The 15,500-nt window shown below is 35.5% G+C and overlaps 1 protein-coding gene across 3 annotated transcripts in view; it reads right to left on the minus strand.

Moving 5' to 3' along the window:
- The window catches only part of NHLRC2 (NHL repeat containing 2), a 55,368-nt gene that overhangs the window by 16,070 nt on the left and 23,798 nt on the right, over positions 1 to 15,500 (minus strand). For all 3 annotated transcript variants that reach the window (XM_055248649.2, XM_055248666.2, XM_055248657.2), the window contains exons 4-5: positions 14,064 to 14,185; positions 9,046 to 9,175 (exon numbers count right to left, since the gene is read on the minus strand). In XM_055248649.2, coding sequence (XP_055104624.2) covers positions 9,046 to 9,175; positions 14,064 to 14,185 — 252 coding nt within the window. The remainder of the gene's footprint in view (positions 1 to 9,045; positions 9,176 to 14,063; positions 14,186 to 15,500) is intronic.

Genomic DNA, 15,500 nt, shown 5'->3' on the forward strand with positions numbered 1-15,500 from the left:
AGTCTTATTATCATCATCTTCATTTTATAAAAAGCCAGCTTCAAAGAGGCTAAATAATTTGCTGAAATTCACCCAGCTAAACTTGGAAAATGATTCATTAGTGAATCTGACTCTAGATTATGAATGTTCTGATGAGAATGAAGGAACTATTTGGTTCAGTTCTCTGCTTGTCCCTTTTTCACCCTCCCTTCTGCCTCTGATCCATGGACTTAGCTCTGGTAACAAGTACTCAAGTGCATTTCTGTCTGTGATCAGAAACAGGGATCTGATTAAATGTACCCACAGCCTCCTACTCCAGGACGCAGAGTGAGGTTTACCTATCTGCCTTTCTCTCCCTGTACCCCTGGGAATGGTCTATGGTTGGATAATGTCTTTAAAGTTATTTTCTAGTCCCTTGTCTTCCCATTTCCTGTTTGGTTCAGATCATCAGCATCTGTTCGTGACACTTTATGACAAAATTCTTATCTTATAGAAAACAGTGATAATAGCAAACACGTATATTATATTATGCTTTCTATGCACCAGACACTGTTCTAAGTGCTTTACATATATTAATTCTTATCCTCATGGTAAGCCTTTCAGGTAGGTACTATTTGTATCATCAATTTAGATGGGAAAGTTGAGGTATAAAGAGGCTATGAAACTTGTCCAAAGTCACACAACTACTAAGATGTGGAGCTGCAAACCTAGCTGTTCTGGCTTCAGAGTCCCTGCTCATAGCCACCGTGCTAGACCACTTCTCCAGAAATTTTTACCCTGAGCACTGAAGAGTTTGTTTTTGTACAAAATGAAAGTTAAAAAACAAAAAAAGTGGGCTAGCATTTATAATGTCTATCAAAGTAACAAGAGTCATATTAACAATTTACAACTGTTCATCCTGGAGTGTGGTCTCCAAAGCACACAGTTCCATCACTGAGTATGGGTATTAGATTTGTTTCCTCTAACAAGAATGTGGTAATCATGAACATTTCCATTTTAAATCAAGAGTATACTTAGACCTACACAACAAACCTGCACACATACCTCCCAATCTAAAATAAAAGGTAAAATTACAAAAAAGAGTGCACTTAATATTACTGACTTTCAACAATCACAAATTAAAAATTTTTTAAAACAACAATGACAGAGGCTGAAAAGGTTCTGAGAATATTTTTAAAGGCAAAACTCACTCATAATTATCAGTAGAGATTAGACATATTTTTAGAAAACAGAAATAAAATCAACAAAAGAAATGTCAACATGAAAATTACCTGAAATCCGGCTTTAAAAAAATTCTGTCATTTTAAGTACCTATGACTAGAACCTTCCTAACAGCATCTGTGAAATTTTCCATCAGTGCTTCTACACAGATTTGTTTCTACAAAGTCTCTAAACCTCTTAGGAATCAAAGTCTTAAGTCATTAGGGAAGGGCAGCAAAGCCTGTCACTTTGCACAGAGCACAGGAAAATACCAGTTACAGCTGTGGAAAAGGTAGATGAAAAATGCCCTACTGAAACCAAGCAGAGTTCTCATTCTGCTAGGGGAGAAACAGGAGGCTCTCCAAACCAATCACAGACACAAGACAGAGTCTGGCTGCCAGAGAGAGGAACAGCAACAATGAAAAAGCTCCCTACATCCTTTCCTCAAGGCCTAGGCACTCAGGGCCTTCCCAAGGCTGAGTCTGAACAACAGAGAACATCCCCATCCACAACACAAGCCTGGGGCAGAATAACAACTAGTAGCAGTCTATCCCTGGGACGGCTGCAAGAGTGGAGAGAGGGAACCACCACGTGGCTTCGTTGTACAGGGATGACTGAGAGCTGAGGGCAGAGGACTAACACTGAGAAAATCCTCCAGCTAATCTTGGCCCATGTACTGAGGCAAAATCAGAAGGCAACAGCTGCCCAGTTAGAGGAATTTAAAACATATGGTGCACTGACATAGCAATAATAAAACCAAAGCCCAGCTCAGCTCCTGACCAAATTGACTCAATCTTTCATAATTATAACATAAGTACTATTTATCTCAGCCTCTATTGTTTTATACAAGATGACTGACATATAATAAATCATGAGAAGACACACATAAAAGCGAAAACATTACCCACTTCTGAGTAACAAAGGAATGATCAGAAACAGACTCGAGGATAGTCCCCAAATTTGGAACTATCTAATACAGACTTTGAAATAACTATGCATAGTATGTTAAAGAACCTAGAGAAAAAGGTGGTCAACACACCTAAATGGATAAGGAATTTCAGCAGAGATGAATCTGTAAGAAATGCAAATGCTATATTAAAAAGGCATAATATTAGAGATGAAAAATTCCTTCTACAAATGATATTGTTTGGCCGTGTTCCCACCCAAATCTCATCTCGAATTGTAATCTGAATTGTAATCCCCACATGTCGAGGGAGGGACCTCGTGGAAAGTGATTGGATCATGAGGGTAGTTTCCCTCATGCTGTTCTCATGACAGTGAATGAGTTCTTACAAGATGTGGTTGCTTGGTTAAGTGTCTGGCACTTCCCCCTTGATACTCTCTCTTGGCTGCCTGCTAAGTAAGATGTGCTTTGTTTCCTCCTCACCTTCTGCTGTGATTTTAAGTTTCCTGAGGCCTCCCCAGCCATGTGGAACTGTGAGTTAATTAAATCTCCTTTCTTTATAAACTACCTAGTCTCAGGTAGTATCTTTATAGCAGTATGAGAATGGACTATACAACAGGCTCATCAGTTGACTAGACACAGCTGAAGAATGACTGAAGATTAATTGGTAGAAATTACCAGTACAAAAAGAAAAAAAAGAAGAATGAATAAAAAGAACACAATATGCAAGAGTTATTGAATATAATATTAAGAAGAAATCTAACATGAGTAACTGAAGTCCCAGAAAGAGAAAGACGGAAAGGGGCAGAAAAAAATATCTGAAGAGATAACGAGTGAGAATTTCTTGAAAATAATGAACATCAAACCACAGATTTAAGAACTCCAAGCAGGATAATTCTTAGATATATCAAACTGCTGAAAACCAAAGATAGAATCTTGAAAGCAACCAGAGAAAAAAATACACTTTACATATAAAGAACAAGAGATAATATTAAAACAGATGTCTTGTGGAAAACTATGTAAGTCAAAAGGCAATGCAGTAATATCTCTAAAATATTAAAAGAAAAAATGTTAATCCAGATTCACATATGCAATAAAAATAATTTTCAAAAATGAAAGCTACATACTTTTTCAGACCAGAATAAAGGCAAGAGAAATCACTGCCAGCAGACCTGTGTCATAAGAAGTTCTTCAGGCAGAAGCAATGACTCCCAACAGACATTTGGGACTTTAAGAAAACAGCCACTGTGGAAAACAGTCTGGCAGTTTCTTGTACACATTCACTTACCATATGACCCAGTAATCTCATTTTTAGGCATTTGCCCAAAAGAAGTGAATGCATATTACCACAAAACAAAAACTGTGCACAAATGTTTATGGAGGTTTTCTATAGCCACTGAAAACTAGAAATACCTTCAAAAGTCTATCAACTGGTGAATGAATAAACAAACTGTGGTACAGCCATACAACGAACTACTACTCATTGATAAAAGAGAACAAATTACTGATACATGGAACCACAGGGATGAATCTCAAAAACATTATGCTAAATGGAAGAAGCCAGACATGAAAGATGACAGAGAACAGGAAAGAGATCACTACTGCCAGTTGCTGGGGTGAGTGTGATGATGGTCGGGGGAGAGTCAACAACAGGCTATGAAATAACTTTTCGGGATGAAAATATTCTGTTTCTTGACTGTGGTAAAAGTTACAAGACTGCACATATTTGTCAAATTTCATAGAATTACATACCTAATAAGGGTAAATTTTACTTTATATAAATTATACCTACTTAACCTAAAAAAAACTCAACACCAAGTCAATGTGATAAGGCAGTATAAGAATCTTCTCTCAAATTTTAGACATAAAGATATAACTTCTTATTTTAACAAAATAAAAATGTATTAGTCATACTGCATCAAATTTATTCTTTCAAAACTCCCTGTGTCATCTGATTTTTTTAAAGCAAAAATATTTTCATGGTATTTTATATCATATTAATAATGGGAGTCAGAGAAGCATTTGTTGAAGCACATAAATACGAACACTGTAGATTATCAGATTAGCATACTAAATAGTTGGATTTCAACCATTAAAGGTTGTAGAAGAATGGCTAAACTTCTATCCAGGGAAAAATGTTGATTAAAGGGCCAAGAAAGGTTAATGGGATTCTGGCACATTATCCTTTCTACAAATGACTCAAAATCAGGTAAAGTCTTAAAGTACTTAGATACTGATAGGGGTTTTGGCTGGGTGCAGTGGCTCATACCTGTAATCCCAGCACTTTGGGAGGCCAAGGCGGGCGGATCACTCAAGGTCAGGAGTTAGAGAACAGCCTGGCCAACATGGTGAAACCCCATCTCTACTAAAAATACAAAAATTAGCCAGGCATGGTGGTGCACACCTGTAATCTCAGCTACTCGGGAGTCTGAGGCAGGAGAATTGCTTGAACCTGAGAGGCAGAGGTTGCAGTGAGCCGAGATCACGCCACTGCACTCCAGCCTAGGTGATATGGCAAGCCTCAGTCTCAAAAAAAAAAAAAAAAAAAAAGATACTGAAAGGAGTTTCAACCTTTATGCTAAACGTCTTTCAGGTTGTTGTCTGGTACAAATGGAGTCAACACAGACCTGACACACATTTTAGAAACATTACAATGTATCTGCTGAAAAAATGAACTTAGTGTAGTAATTATTTTTGGTGCATGATGTTCTGACCATATTAAGAATGACAATTAAAAAACGAACACAGATAAAACGTAACTTTGTAAAAGTCACTTTATATTATTTTTATAACTGTACAGCGTAGTTAGGTTAAATATTCAGACACTATTTAAAATACATAAACACATGCATTTACATACTACATGTAGATTTAAAATAATGAGATATTTCTAGTCCCTTTCCTACATCTCTTTTTTCAAATTTTTAATTGACCAATAATAATTGTGTACATTCGTGGGGTACAATGTCATGTTTTGATCTATGCGTACACTGTAGAAAGATTCAATCAAGCTAAATAATATATCTATGACCTTACCAACATTTTTTTCTGTGTGGTGCGAATGTTAAGTATCTTAGCAGCTGTGAAATACATATTAATAACTACAAGTCAGTCACCATGCAGTGCACAATTATCTCTAAAACTTATTCCTCCAACTGAAACTTTGTACCCTTGGATCAACCTCTTCCCTTTCCCCATACCTTCCCTTATTCCTAGCCTCTAGCAACCACCTTCCTATGTTCTTTTTCTGAGATTTTCTTACAATTTTTTTAAATTTATTTTTTATTTTAAAATTTCTTTTGTAGAAATAGTGTCTTGCTATGTTGACCAGACTGGTCTCAAACTCCTAGCCTTAAGAAATCCTCTCACCTTAGCCTCCCAAAGTGCTGGGATTATAGGCATGAGCCATCATGCCTGGCCTAAGACTGACGTTTTTGGATTCCACAAGTAAGATCATACAGTATCTGTCTGTCTGTGTTTGGCTTATTTCACTTAGCATAATGTACTCTGCTTCCATCCATGTTGTCATGAATGACAGTATTTAAAGCTGTATAGTATTCCAGTGTGTAGATATACATTTTCTTTTTGTTTTTTTCAGAGACGGAGTCTTGCTCTGTTGCCCAGGCTGGAGTGTAGTGGTGTGATCTTGGCTCACTGCAACCTCTGCCTCCTGGGTTCAAGTGATTCTCCCACCTCAGCCTCCCAAGTAGCTAGGATTTTTATAGGCATCTACTATCACACCTGGCTAATTTTTGTATTCTTGTATAGACGGGGCTTCACCATGTTGGCCAGGCTGGTCTTGAACTCCTGACCTCAGGTGATCTGCCTGCCTCAGCCTCCCAAAGTGCTGGGATTACAGGCGTGGGCCACCATGCCCAGTCTTAGATATACATTTTCTTTATCCATTCATCCACTGATGAACACTTGGGTTGCCTCCATATCTTAGCAATTGTGAATAACGCTGAAATAAATATGGGAGTGCAAATATCTCTATGACACAGCAATTTAAATGCCTTTGTTAAGTCGGACTACTGGATCATATAAATATTCTATTTTTCATTTTTTCAGGCACCTCCATACTATTTTCCAAAATGTATTAATTTATAATCCCAACAGTGTACAAAGGTCCTCTTTTTTCTGCATCCACATCAACATTTATCATTTGTCTTTTTGATAAACTCATTCTAACAGGTGTGAGGTAATATTGCATCATTGCTTTAATTCTCATTTCCTTGATGATTAGAGATGATGAATATTTTCTCATATATCTGCTTACTATTCATATCTCTTTTGAGAAATGTTTGTGAGACTCTTTCCCTATATTTTAGTCAGGTTGTTTTCTTGATATTGAGTTCCTTACATATTTTGGACATTAGCCCTTTATCGGTTATATGCTTTGCAGATATTTTCTCCCAACCCATAGGTTGTCTCTTCATTCTGTTAACTGTTTTCTTTGCTGTATAGAGCTATTTAGTTTGATGCAATCCCATTGGTCTATTTTTGCTTTTGTTGCCTGTGTTTTTTGGAGTCCTATCCAAGAAATAATTCATTGCCCAGATCAATGCTGTGGAGCTTTTCCTTTCTTCTTGTAGCTTTACCGTTTCAGGCCTTGTGAGTCTTTAATCTATTTTGAGTTGGTTTTTGTATATGATATGGTCCAATTTCATTTGTCTGCATGTGGATATTCTGTTTTCCCAACATCATTTATGGAAGGAATTATCCTTTCCTCATTGTGTGTTCTTGGCACTTTTGTTGAAAATCATTTGACTGTAAATACTTGGGTTTATTTCCGGGTTTTCTATCCTGTTATATTGGTTGATACGTGTGTCTTTATAACAGTACCATGCCATTTCGATTACAATAGCTTCATAGCTTGAAATCAGGAAGTGTGATGCCTCCAGCTTTGTTCTTTCTGCTCAAGACTGTTTTGGCTATTCAGGATCTTTTCTAGTTCTATACATATTTTAAGACAGTTTTTTTCTATTTCTAAGAAAAATGACAACACAGTTTTGATAGAAATTACACTGAATTGGTATAATGCTTTGGGTAGTATGAACATTTTAACAATATTAATTCTTCCAATCCATGAACATGAAGTATCTCTCCATTTATTGCCGTCTTCAAATTGTTTCATCAATGATTTATAGTTTTCTGTGTACAGATCTTTCCACCTCCTTGGTTAAATTTACTCTTAAATATTTTACTTTTTTAAATGCTACTGTCAATGAAATTGTTTCCATAATTTCCTTTTGGGATAGTTCACTGTTAGTATATAGAAACACTATTAATTTTTGTATGTTGATTTTGTAATCTTCAACTTTACAAAATTTATCAACTCTAATAGTCTTTTGGTGGAGTCATAAGGATTTTCTATACATAAAATCATGTCATCAGCAAATAGAGACAATTTCACTTTTCTTTTCCCATATGGATGCCTTTTATTTCTTTTTCTTACCTAATTGCTCCTCTTCCCATAAGGAACCACTAGTATAAAAATGTGCATTTATCATTCTTCTTACTTTTTAACTTTATTATGTCTGAATGGATCTCCCAATGCTTGTATTAAATGCTATTGTACTTGCTATAAAAGAAATCATATTGTAGATTTCTACATACAAAGAAATTATATTGTACATATTCTGTAACTTTATCACTCAAAATATCCCTTGTTATATTTGTCCATGCTGCTAGATGTAGCTGTAGTCTGTTTACTTGCACTACAGAACAGCTCTTGTAATAAATAACATCATGCTAAAATATGATTCAGTAAAAATAATCAAAAGTAGTGCAAATAAGGCAGGGAGGTAAAAGTGAAAAGTACTGGTGAAGATTTAGCACTGAAATTATTTAGAATTGCTAATGCATGGTAATAAAACGGAGACTGAGTTTTAGTTCACTGTATTAATATTTCAAAATTCTCTACATATGAAGTATCCCTTTAGTCGGATGCACTGCTCCTACTATACCATCCCCCTTGGTGAGCTACGAAACAAATTATAAATGTTTACTACATACAATTCCATAAATAGAATTCTCAAAAATAACCTACACAAAATACTTAAGTGTTAAGGGCGGGTAGTACTAGAAGTTCACTCATTTATTTGATGAATATTAAGTGCTTCATAAAAGTTAATAACAAAAAAGTAGGGTGTTTGAATCGTAATTAAATTGGCATCATAAAAGAAAATTACCTCAAATGTAAAGCCTTTCAACTAAGCTGGTACTTATACACTCTTTATGAAGACAGCACCAACCATTTAGTCCAAAATTCCATTTTCAACGTATTCTAACTTTGTTTACTCATCTATCCAATTTTAGACATGTAGATGACCATCTCAGTATCACTGAGAGCCAATAAAAAATAAGAATACTAATAAGAGTACTCCTGGATTTCTTTTAGTCAATTAATATAGATAATAAAGATAACATTAAGTTTCATTCATTATCAATGTCTACACAATTCAGTAGGGCAAAAGTTTAAAGAAGCTATCATACTTTAATATAAATTTTTTAAATCTAAAGCAAAAGAGCTGCCTCTGATTTCTTTTTCAAACTAGAGTATATAACGACACTGTAAGTTCCTTATTTATGAATAAATTTATTTTTATTATTGATTACTGTTCATGAATAATCTTTTGAAGTTCTGACAGTATAATACTTTCAATATAAGAAATTCAGAACTACATTAATTGGAGGGTGCATCTAATACATAATTCTTTAGAGTAACACACAGTCTATCTTATAGATAAAATATGTAATATTATATATAATACATACTCTAGTATATATATCTATATTACTGCTAGCTTTGTTTTTACACAATTAACAAACTCCAAGGCATAGGTATAAAAGTATAAAATAAAGTAACTAGCAATGGAATCCAAATGACCACCTCAAGAATATTTTTAAATCTTATATGAAGTAGAATTTACTTTTACATTTAATATCAAAAGTTCACATACCTGATGTTCCAAAAACTACATCCCAAGGGGAACTAATGGGTTGTTTTTCTCCTTTTGCTCCACCTTCTTTATCTGTACCTTGAATTCCAATGCCAGCTACAGTGCTCACCTTCTCAGCTTCTAAGTCAATCTATAGAAATTCAAAGGATGGTTTTATGCAATGAATGTTACTTTTGCTTTTGTCTTTTGCTGTGTAAAGATTTTCAATAGTCAATAGAACATTCAGAGTGTATGTGCAGTACAAAGTTTTATTTTAAAAAAAGGCCAATCAATTATAGAATGAACTTCTTATTCAAATGTACATAATCAGTCCATTTCATATCCCCACCTGTCCATTCCTCCACTTTTCCCCTCTTATCCCCGTCTCCCATCATGACTCCAGCAGATCTGGCATTGACCTCATCTTAACTAAACAAAAATTTTAAAATGAAATTTTAAAACACAATGTAGCAAAATACATGTTTCTAAAAATTAAATGCACATATTTCAGTTGTGCTCAGCTAGTAACAGACACACATTAAAACTTATATGTGCCAAGCACTGATCCAATAGTGAGCAAGCCAACCAGCCATCCAGCCATGCTCATAACTATGCGACGATTTTAATATTTTAGAGAAAACTAAAACACAGATCGTTAAGTAACTTTTTCAATGTCCCACAGTTAGTGAGTCAAGAATCTGGGACCTGAACCCAGGCAGTTCCATGACACTTTATCGACTTTACTTCATAAACTGAAAAACTAATGTATTCTACTGGGAAAATATGTTCTGCTTTCATCTCCTGAGACCCTCTCCCCAACAATGTATTGGGAAAATTTTCAAACACACAGGAAAGTTAAAAGATTTTTGTAACAAACATTCATATACCTACCACTTAGATGATATTCAATATTTCACTTAATTGCTTTATTGCATATTTTATCCAGCTATCAATAGACAGAAATATTCCTTACTTCATAGATATCTTATTCCTCAAAGCTACAGCAAATATTAAACTTCTGGAGAAAATTTACCTGTATTCCCTTTAAGATTATAAGCATGATAAGATACCCACCATCATTGCTAATGCTTAAAAGCAAGAGAGGTACTGGCCAGCAATGTAATAAAAGGAAACAGGAAGTTTAAAAATCAAAAGGGAATTTGTTTTTGCAGACAATATGTTTACATAAGAAACAATCAAAAGATTTTGGCAGAAATGGACAAGCTGGTCCTAAAATTCTTACCAAATTGCAAGGGACCTAGGATAGCCAAAATAATCTTGAAAAAGAAGAAAGTGGGAGGACTTATACTTCCCAATTTCAAACGTTATTAAAAGCTACAACTATCAAAACAGTAAGGTACTGGCATAAAGACAGACAGAGAGATCAATGGAATAGACCTGTCCATACATCTATGATCAACTAATTTTTAACAAGGCTGCTACGGCTTTTCAACGGAGAAAGAACAGTCTTTTGGACAAATGTTTCTGGGGTAACTGTATATCCACATGTAAAAGAATGAAGTTGAATCCCTACTTCACACCATATACAAAAATCAACTCAAAATGGATCAAAGACCTAATTATAAGAGCCATAACTAAAAGACTTTTAGAATAAAACACAGGGGTAAATAATTGTGACCTTGGATTTAGCAATGGATTCTTACGACAACAAAAACATAAGCAACAAAAGGAAAAAATGGACAAATCAGTCATCATCAAAATTTAAAACTTCTATGCATCAAAGAACATGATTAACTAAGTATAAAGGCAAGCAGAAAAATGTGAAAAATCATTTGCAAATCATGTATCTGATAAAGAACTTGTACCTAGAATATACAAAGGATTCTTACAACTCTATTATAGAAAAGACAACCCAGTTAAAAATTTGGCAAAGAATCTTTTTTTTTTTTTTTTTTTTTTTTTGAGACAGAGTCTCGCTCTGTCGCCCAGGCTGGAGTGCAGTGGCGCGATCTAGGCTCACTGCAAGCTCCGCCTCCCGGGTTCACGCCATTCTCCTGCCTCAGTCTCTCCGAGTAGCTGGGACTACAGGCGCCCGCCACCACGCCCGGCTAATTTTTTTGTATTTTTAGTAGAGACGGGGTTTCACCGTGGTCTCGATCTCCTGACCTCGTGATCCACCCGTCTCGGCCTCCCAAAGTGCTGGGATTACAAGCGTGAGCCACCGCGCCCGGCCGGCAAAGAATCTTAAGACACTTCTCAAAGATATCAAAATGGCCCATAGGCACAGGAAAAGGTGCTTGACATCATTAGTCATGAGGGAAATGCATATCAAAACCACAATGAGATGCCACTTCATATCCAGTAGGATGGCTAGAATTTTTAAAAAATGAAAAATAACAAGTGACAATGAACACGTAGAAAACTGGGACCCACATATACTTCGAGTGGGAAGGTAAGATGGTGCAACTGCTATGGAAAATAATTCAGCAGCTCTCAAAAAATTAAACATAAAACATGTAACTCTACGATACCAGTTCTAGGTATCTACCCATGACAAATGAAAATGTATGTCCATGTAAAACTTGTGTATCAATGCTCACAGCAAGATTATTCATAACAGCCCAAAATAACAAACTATACAAAATAGCCAAAAAACAATCTAAATATCAATGGTGAATTGGTGGATAAAATGTCACATATTCACACAACAGAATACTATCCAGCAATACAGAGGAATGAACTACTGAAATGCTACTTCACACATGAACTTTTCATTATGCGAAATGAAAGAAGCCAAATACAAGAAAATATATATAATTCTATTTAATAAAATGTTTGGAATAGGCAAATTTATAGAGACAGGAAGTAAATTAATGGTTGCCTAGGGATGGGAGGGGACAGGGACTATCTGTAAGTAGTCATGTGGGTTCTCACTTGGGGGATGAAATGTTTTAAAAACAACGTACTTACAGTTGCAAAACCTGTTAAATTTACTAAAAACTAATGAATTGTAGATTTGAAATGGGTTAACTTTATGATACATAAAATATAGCACAATAAAGTAATTAAAAAATATACACAAAACATTATGTTTTACAAGATCACATACAAATAAAAACATATGCATTAAACATATCACAATGGCTGCTTATAGGTATGTTAATGTAAGGGAAGTGAGAGTGGGGGTTATGGGGAAGTAGGAGAATTTCTAATTTAAATAAATTATTCTAAATGAGAAGGGTCTGCATGAAACAATGTTTGTGAGCCATGAATGTAGAAGTATAATCAACTCAATCCTCTACAAATGAGGTCTTAAACAAAAATAAAACACAATAAATATTCTTGTATTTTTAAAAGGAAAAAATTCTACTTTCCATTTCTGCAGACACCATATTAAGTCACAGAATATAGAACAATTTCAGGTAACCTAAATTTGTTGTGATTATGCTACTTACATGCATAAATATTTGAAATGGAGCACATGGTCAATACTCCAAAACCCATTAAGTTGTAAAGCAAGAGAAATGACATACAATTAAAAAAGAAGGACAAGGACTCCCTGAATGTTGCAGGCTGGCTATTTTACTAATTCAATACACCATTAGAGGTCTAGCCCCTTTGATGAATTATAGAGGCATACGACCCCAAAAAGATAATGATAAAGAAATATTAATCATTAAGAATTTAGTAATAAAAAAACCACTTTTCCCTAAAATATACACCATGGAAACATTAGTCCTATGAGCAGCTCTGCTTATAAAGGGTTCTCTGGTCAAATAAGTTTAGAAATGCTGCATAGATATCCCCCCATTAATGCACTCAACAATACATTGGCATATTTAAGTCTGGAAGAAGAAAGTCTGCAAGACTTTAAAAAACACATCTGCTTTAATGTATTAACCCACAAAATCTGTTTTTCATGTAACACTTTTATACTAAGAGGAATACACACTTTCAAAAGTGCTTCATGAAACAGTATTATTTGCTCATAAATTCATCCAACAAATATGTGCTGCACACCTACCATAGGCCAGGTCTTTTCTAGGTGCTAGGATTCAGTAGTAGACAAAACATATTTCTAGCCCTCAGGGAGACTTACAGTACAGTGGATATTATTATATATTATATGTATTTTTTTCTGCTATGTGTATATAGGTGATAATATTGTCAAATAAATGAGGATAAATGTCATTACTGAAAGAAACAGTGAGAAAAACAAGGAAGTATCTGAACAATGTATTTAGACAGGATGAGTATGATGAACTTGGTTACTTATTTTCCAAACACATGGCAACTTAAAGACCAATGGTTTAGCCAAAACAACCATCAGTAGGAAATGTTTGAAATAACTGAGTACATCTACAATGGAATGTGATATAGTCATATCATTCAGGTGACCAATACGCAAAAAAAAAAAAGTTAGAAAAACCTGCAAAACATTATGTACGCATAGTATCATTACATTTGTTATAAAAAATTCTCTACAAATAGGCTTTTTAATATCAATTTATAAGAGTAGAAAATTTCCAAAAAGACACACACTTTAACAGTGGATGGTTACCTCTGGGAAACTGGAATTGATGGTCAGCGAACTTTTTTTTTACCTTTATGTATTAGCTGACTTTTTAGAAATAAGAACACATAATAAAATAAAACAAGTTTTAAGATGAATTGGCTAATCAGTATTTCCTGCCAAAGCATAAGAGTTGAAGAGAAGCAGGAGTGGTATGATTTTTTTTCTAGTTTGAGAAAATTCAACTGAAAAAGGACAAAGGATCATTGTAAACTAGTGGTTAGGAAAATACTTCAAAATGAGGAGCTTTTGAGTGATTAGGGATACAGCTTTGAAACAAGGGTTAAAAAAAGAACTGAATGGGGTTTTCTTTTGTGGCAACTACATACTGACACAAACAGAAACAGGATACTTGAGAATAAAACTAAAGTGAGTACCTCAAGAAAAGCAGAACAAGGACATTGACATACGTAAGCATCACGCTTTAACTTCAAATATTTAATGTAGCAAATACATTTCCTTTTTCTGATTATAAGTATTAAAACAAATTTAAAATGAAAATTACCTTTCTTATAAGGTGGTTTTCAGTGTCTGCCACATATATGATATTATTCATTATGGCTACACCCTGTGGAGAATTAAAAGTTGATTCTGAAAATATTCCATCTTTTCTTCCAGGGTTGGGTCCTAAAATAAGATAAAATTTCCCACTTAAGAAGTGATCTCAAGGTAAAACAAAACAAAACAAAAAAAACTTGTATTTAATGCTGGGATTTTAATATAAAAACATGGTATGTCCCTCTAAAAACTAAAATGTTCCCCAAGGAACATTTTTCTTAAGAGTGAGTTTTGCTAATGACAGGGCTCATAGTATAATTACTAGTGCACTTAAGCATAGTAGCATATAGCGAAGAAAATAATTTTAAAAGCATTCTAATTATCCATTACCTAGACTACAAAGATTTAAAAATAACTCCAATTGTTCAACAGATGAACAATTTTTAACAATTTTGAAAGATATGCTCCTCGGATAATACAATGAAAATTATGAGCCCTTTCCCTAGACAAATATACATGGCCAAATTGTTGCAAACAATTCTAGATCCTGAGGACCACTGAAGCCTTTCTTAGGAGTCCAAGGACCCCAGATTAAGAATCCTTCTTATCTACTATTTCACTTTGTCACAAAGTCCTACGATATATCATACACACTGTAAGAGAGAGTGACTCTAGTCCACTTCTCAGTTTTTACAATTCATGTAGAGTTTCAAGGGTGGAGAATATAACACAATAAAATGTACTGTTATTTCCGTGGCCAGCAGACAAGCCATTCGAGGCTTTGTGGAACTCCATTGTCCTAGGCAACCATAAAAAGGTAGTGTAACGGTGTGGCTAGAAAACAAACTCAAGGCCTGACACAGTGGTTCACGCCTGTAAGGGTTCAAGACCAGCCTGGCCAAAACAATGAAACCCCATCTCTACTAAAAATACAAAAAATTAGCCAGGCATGGTGGCAGGCACCTATAATCCCAGCTACTTGGAAGGCTGAGGCAGGAGAACTGCTTGAACCCGGGCGGTGGAGGTTGCAGTGAGCCGAGATCATGCCACTGTACTCCAGCCTGGGCGACAGAGCGAGACTCCATCTTAAAAAAAAAAAGAAAACAGGCCGGGCGCGGTGGCTCATGCCTGTAATCCCAGCACTTTGGGAGGCCGAGGCGGGCGGATCACGAGGTCAGGAGATCGAGACCATCCTGGCTAATACGGTGAAACCCCGTCTCTACTAAAAATACAAAAAATTAGCCGGGCGAGGTGGCCGGTGCCTGTAGTCCCAGCTACGCGGGGGGCTGAGGCAGGAGAATGGCGTGAACCCCGTGGGGCGGAGCCTGCAGTGAGCCAAGATCGCGCCACTGCACTCCAGCCTGGGTGAAAGAGCGAGACTCCTTCCCAAAAAAAAAAAAAAAAAAAGAAAACGAACTCAAGAGCCCAACAGACCCTGTCTAAA

This window comes from Symphalangus syndactylus, chromosome 2, assembly GCF_028878055.3.
Source record: "Symphalangus syndactylus isolate Jambi chromosome 2, NHGRI_mSymSyn1-v2.1_pri, whole genome shotgun sequence".
NCBI lineage: Eukaryota > Metazoa > Chordata > Mammalia > Primates > Hylobatidae > Symphalangus > Symphalangus syndactylus.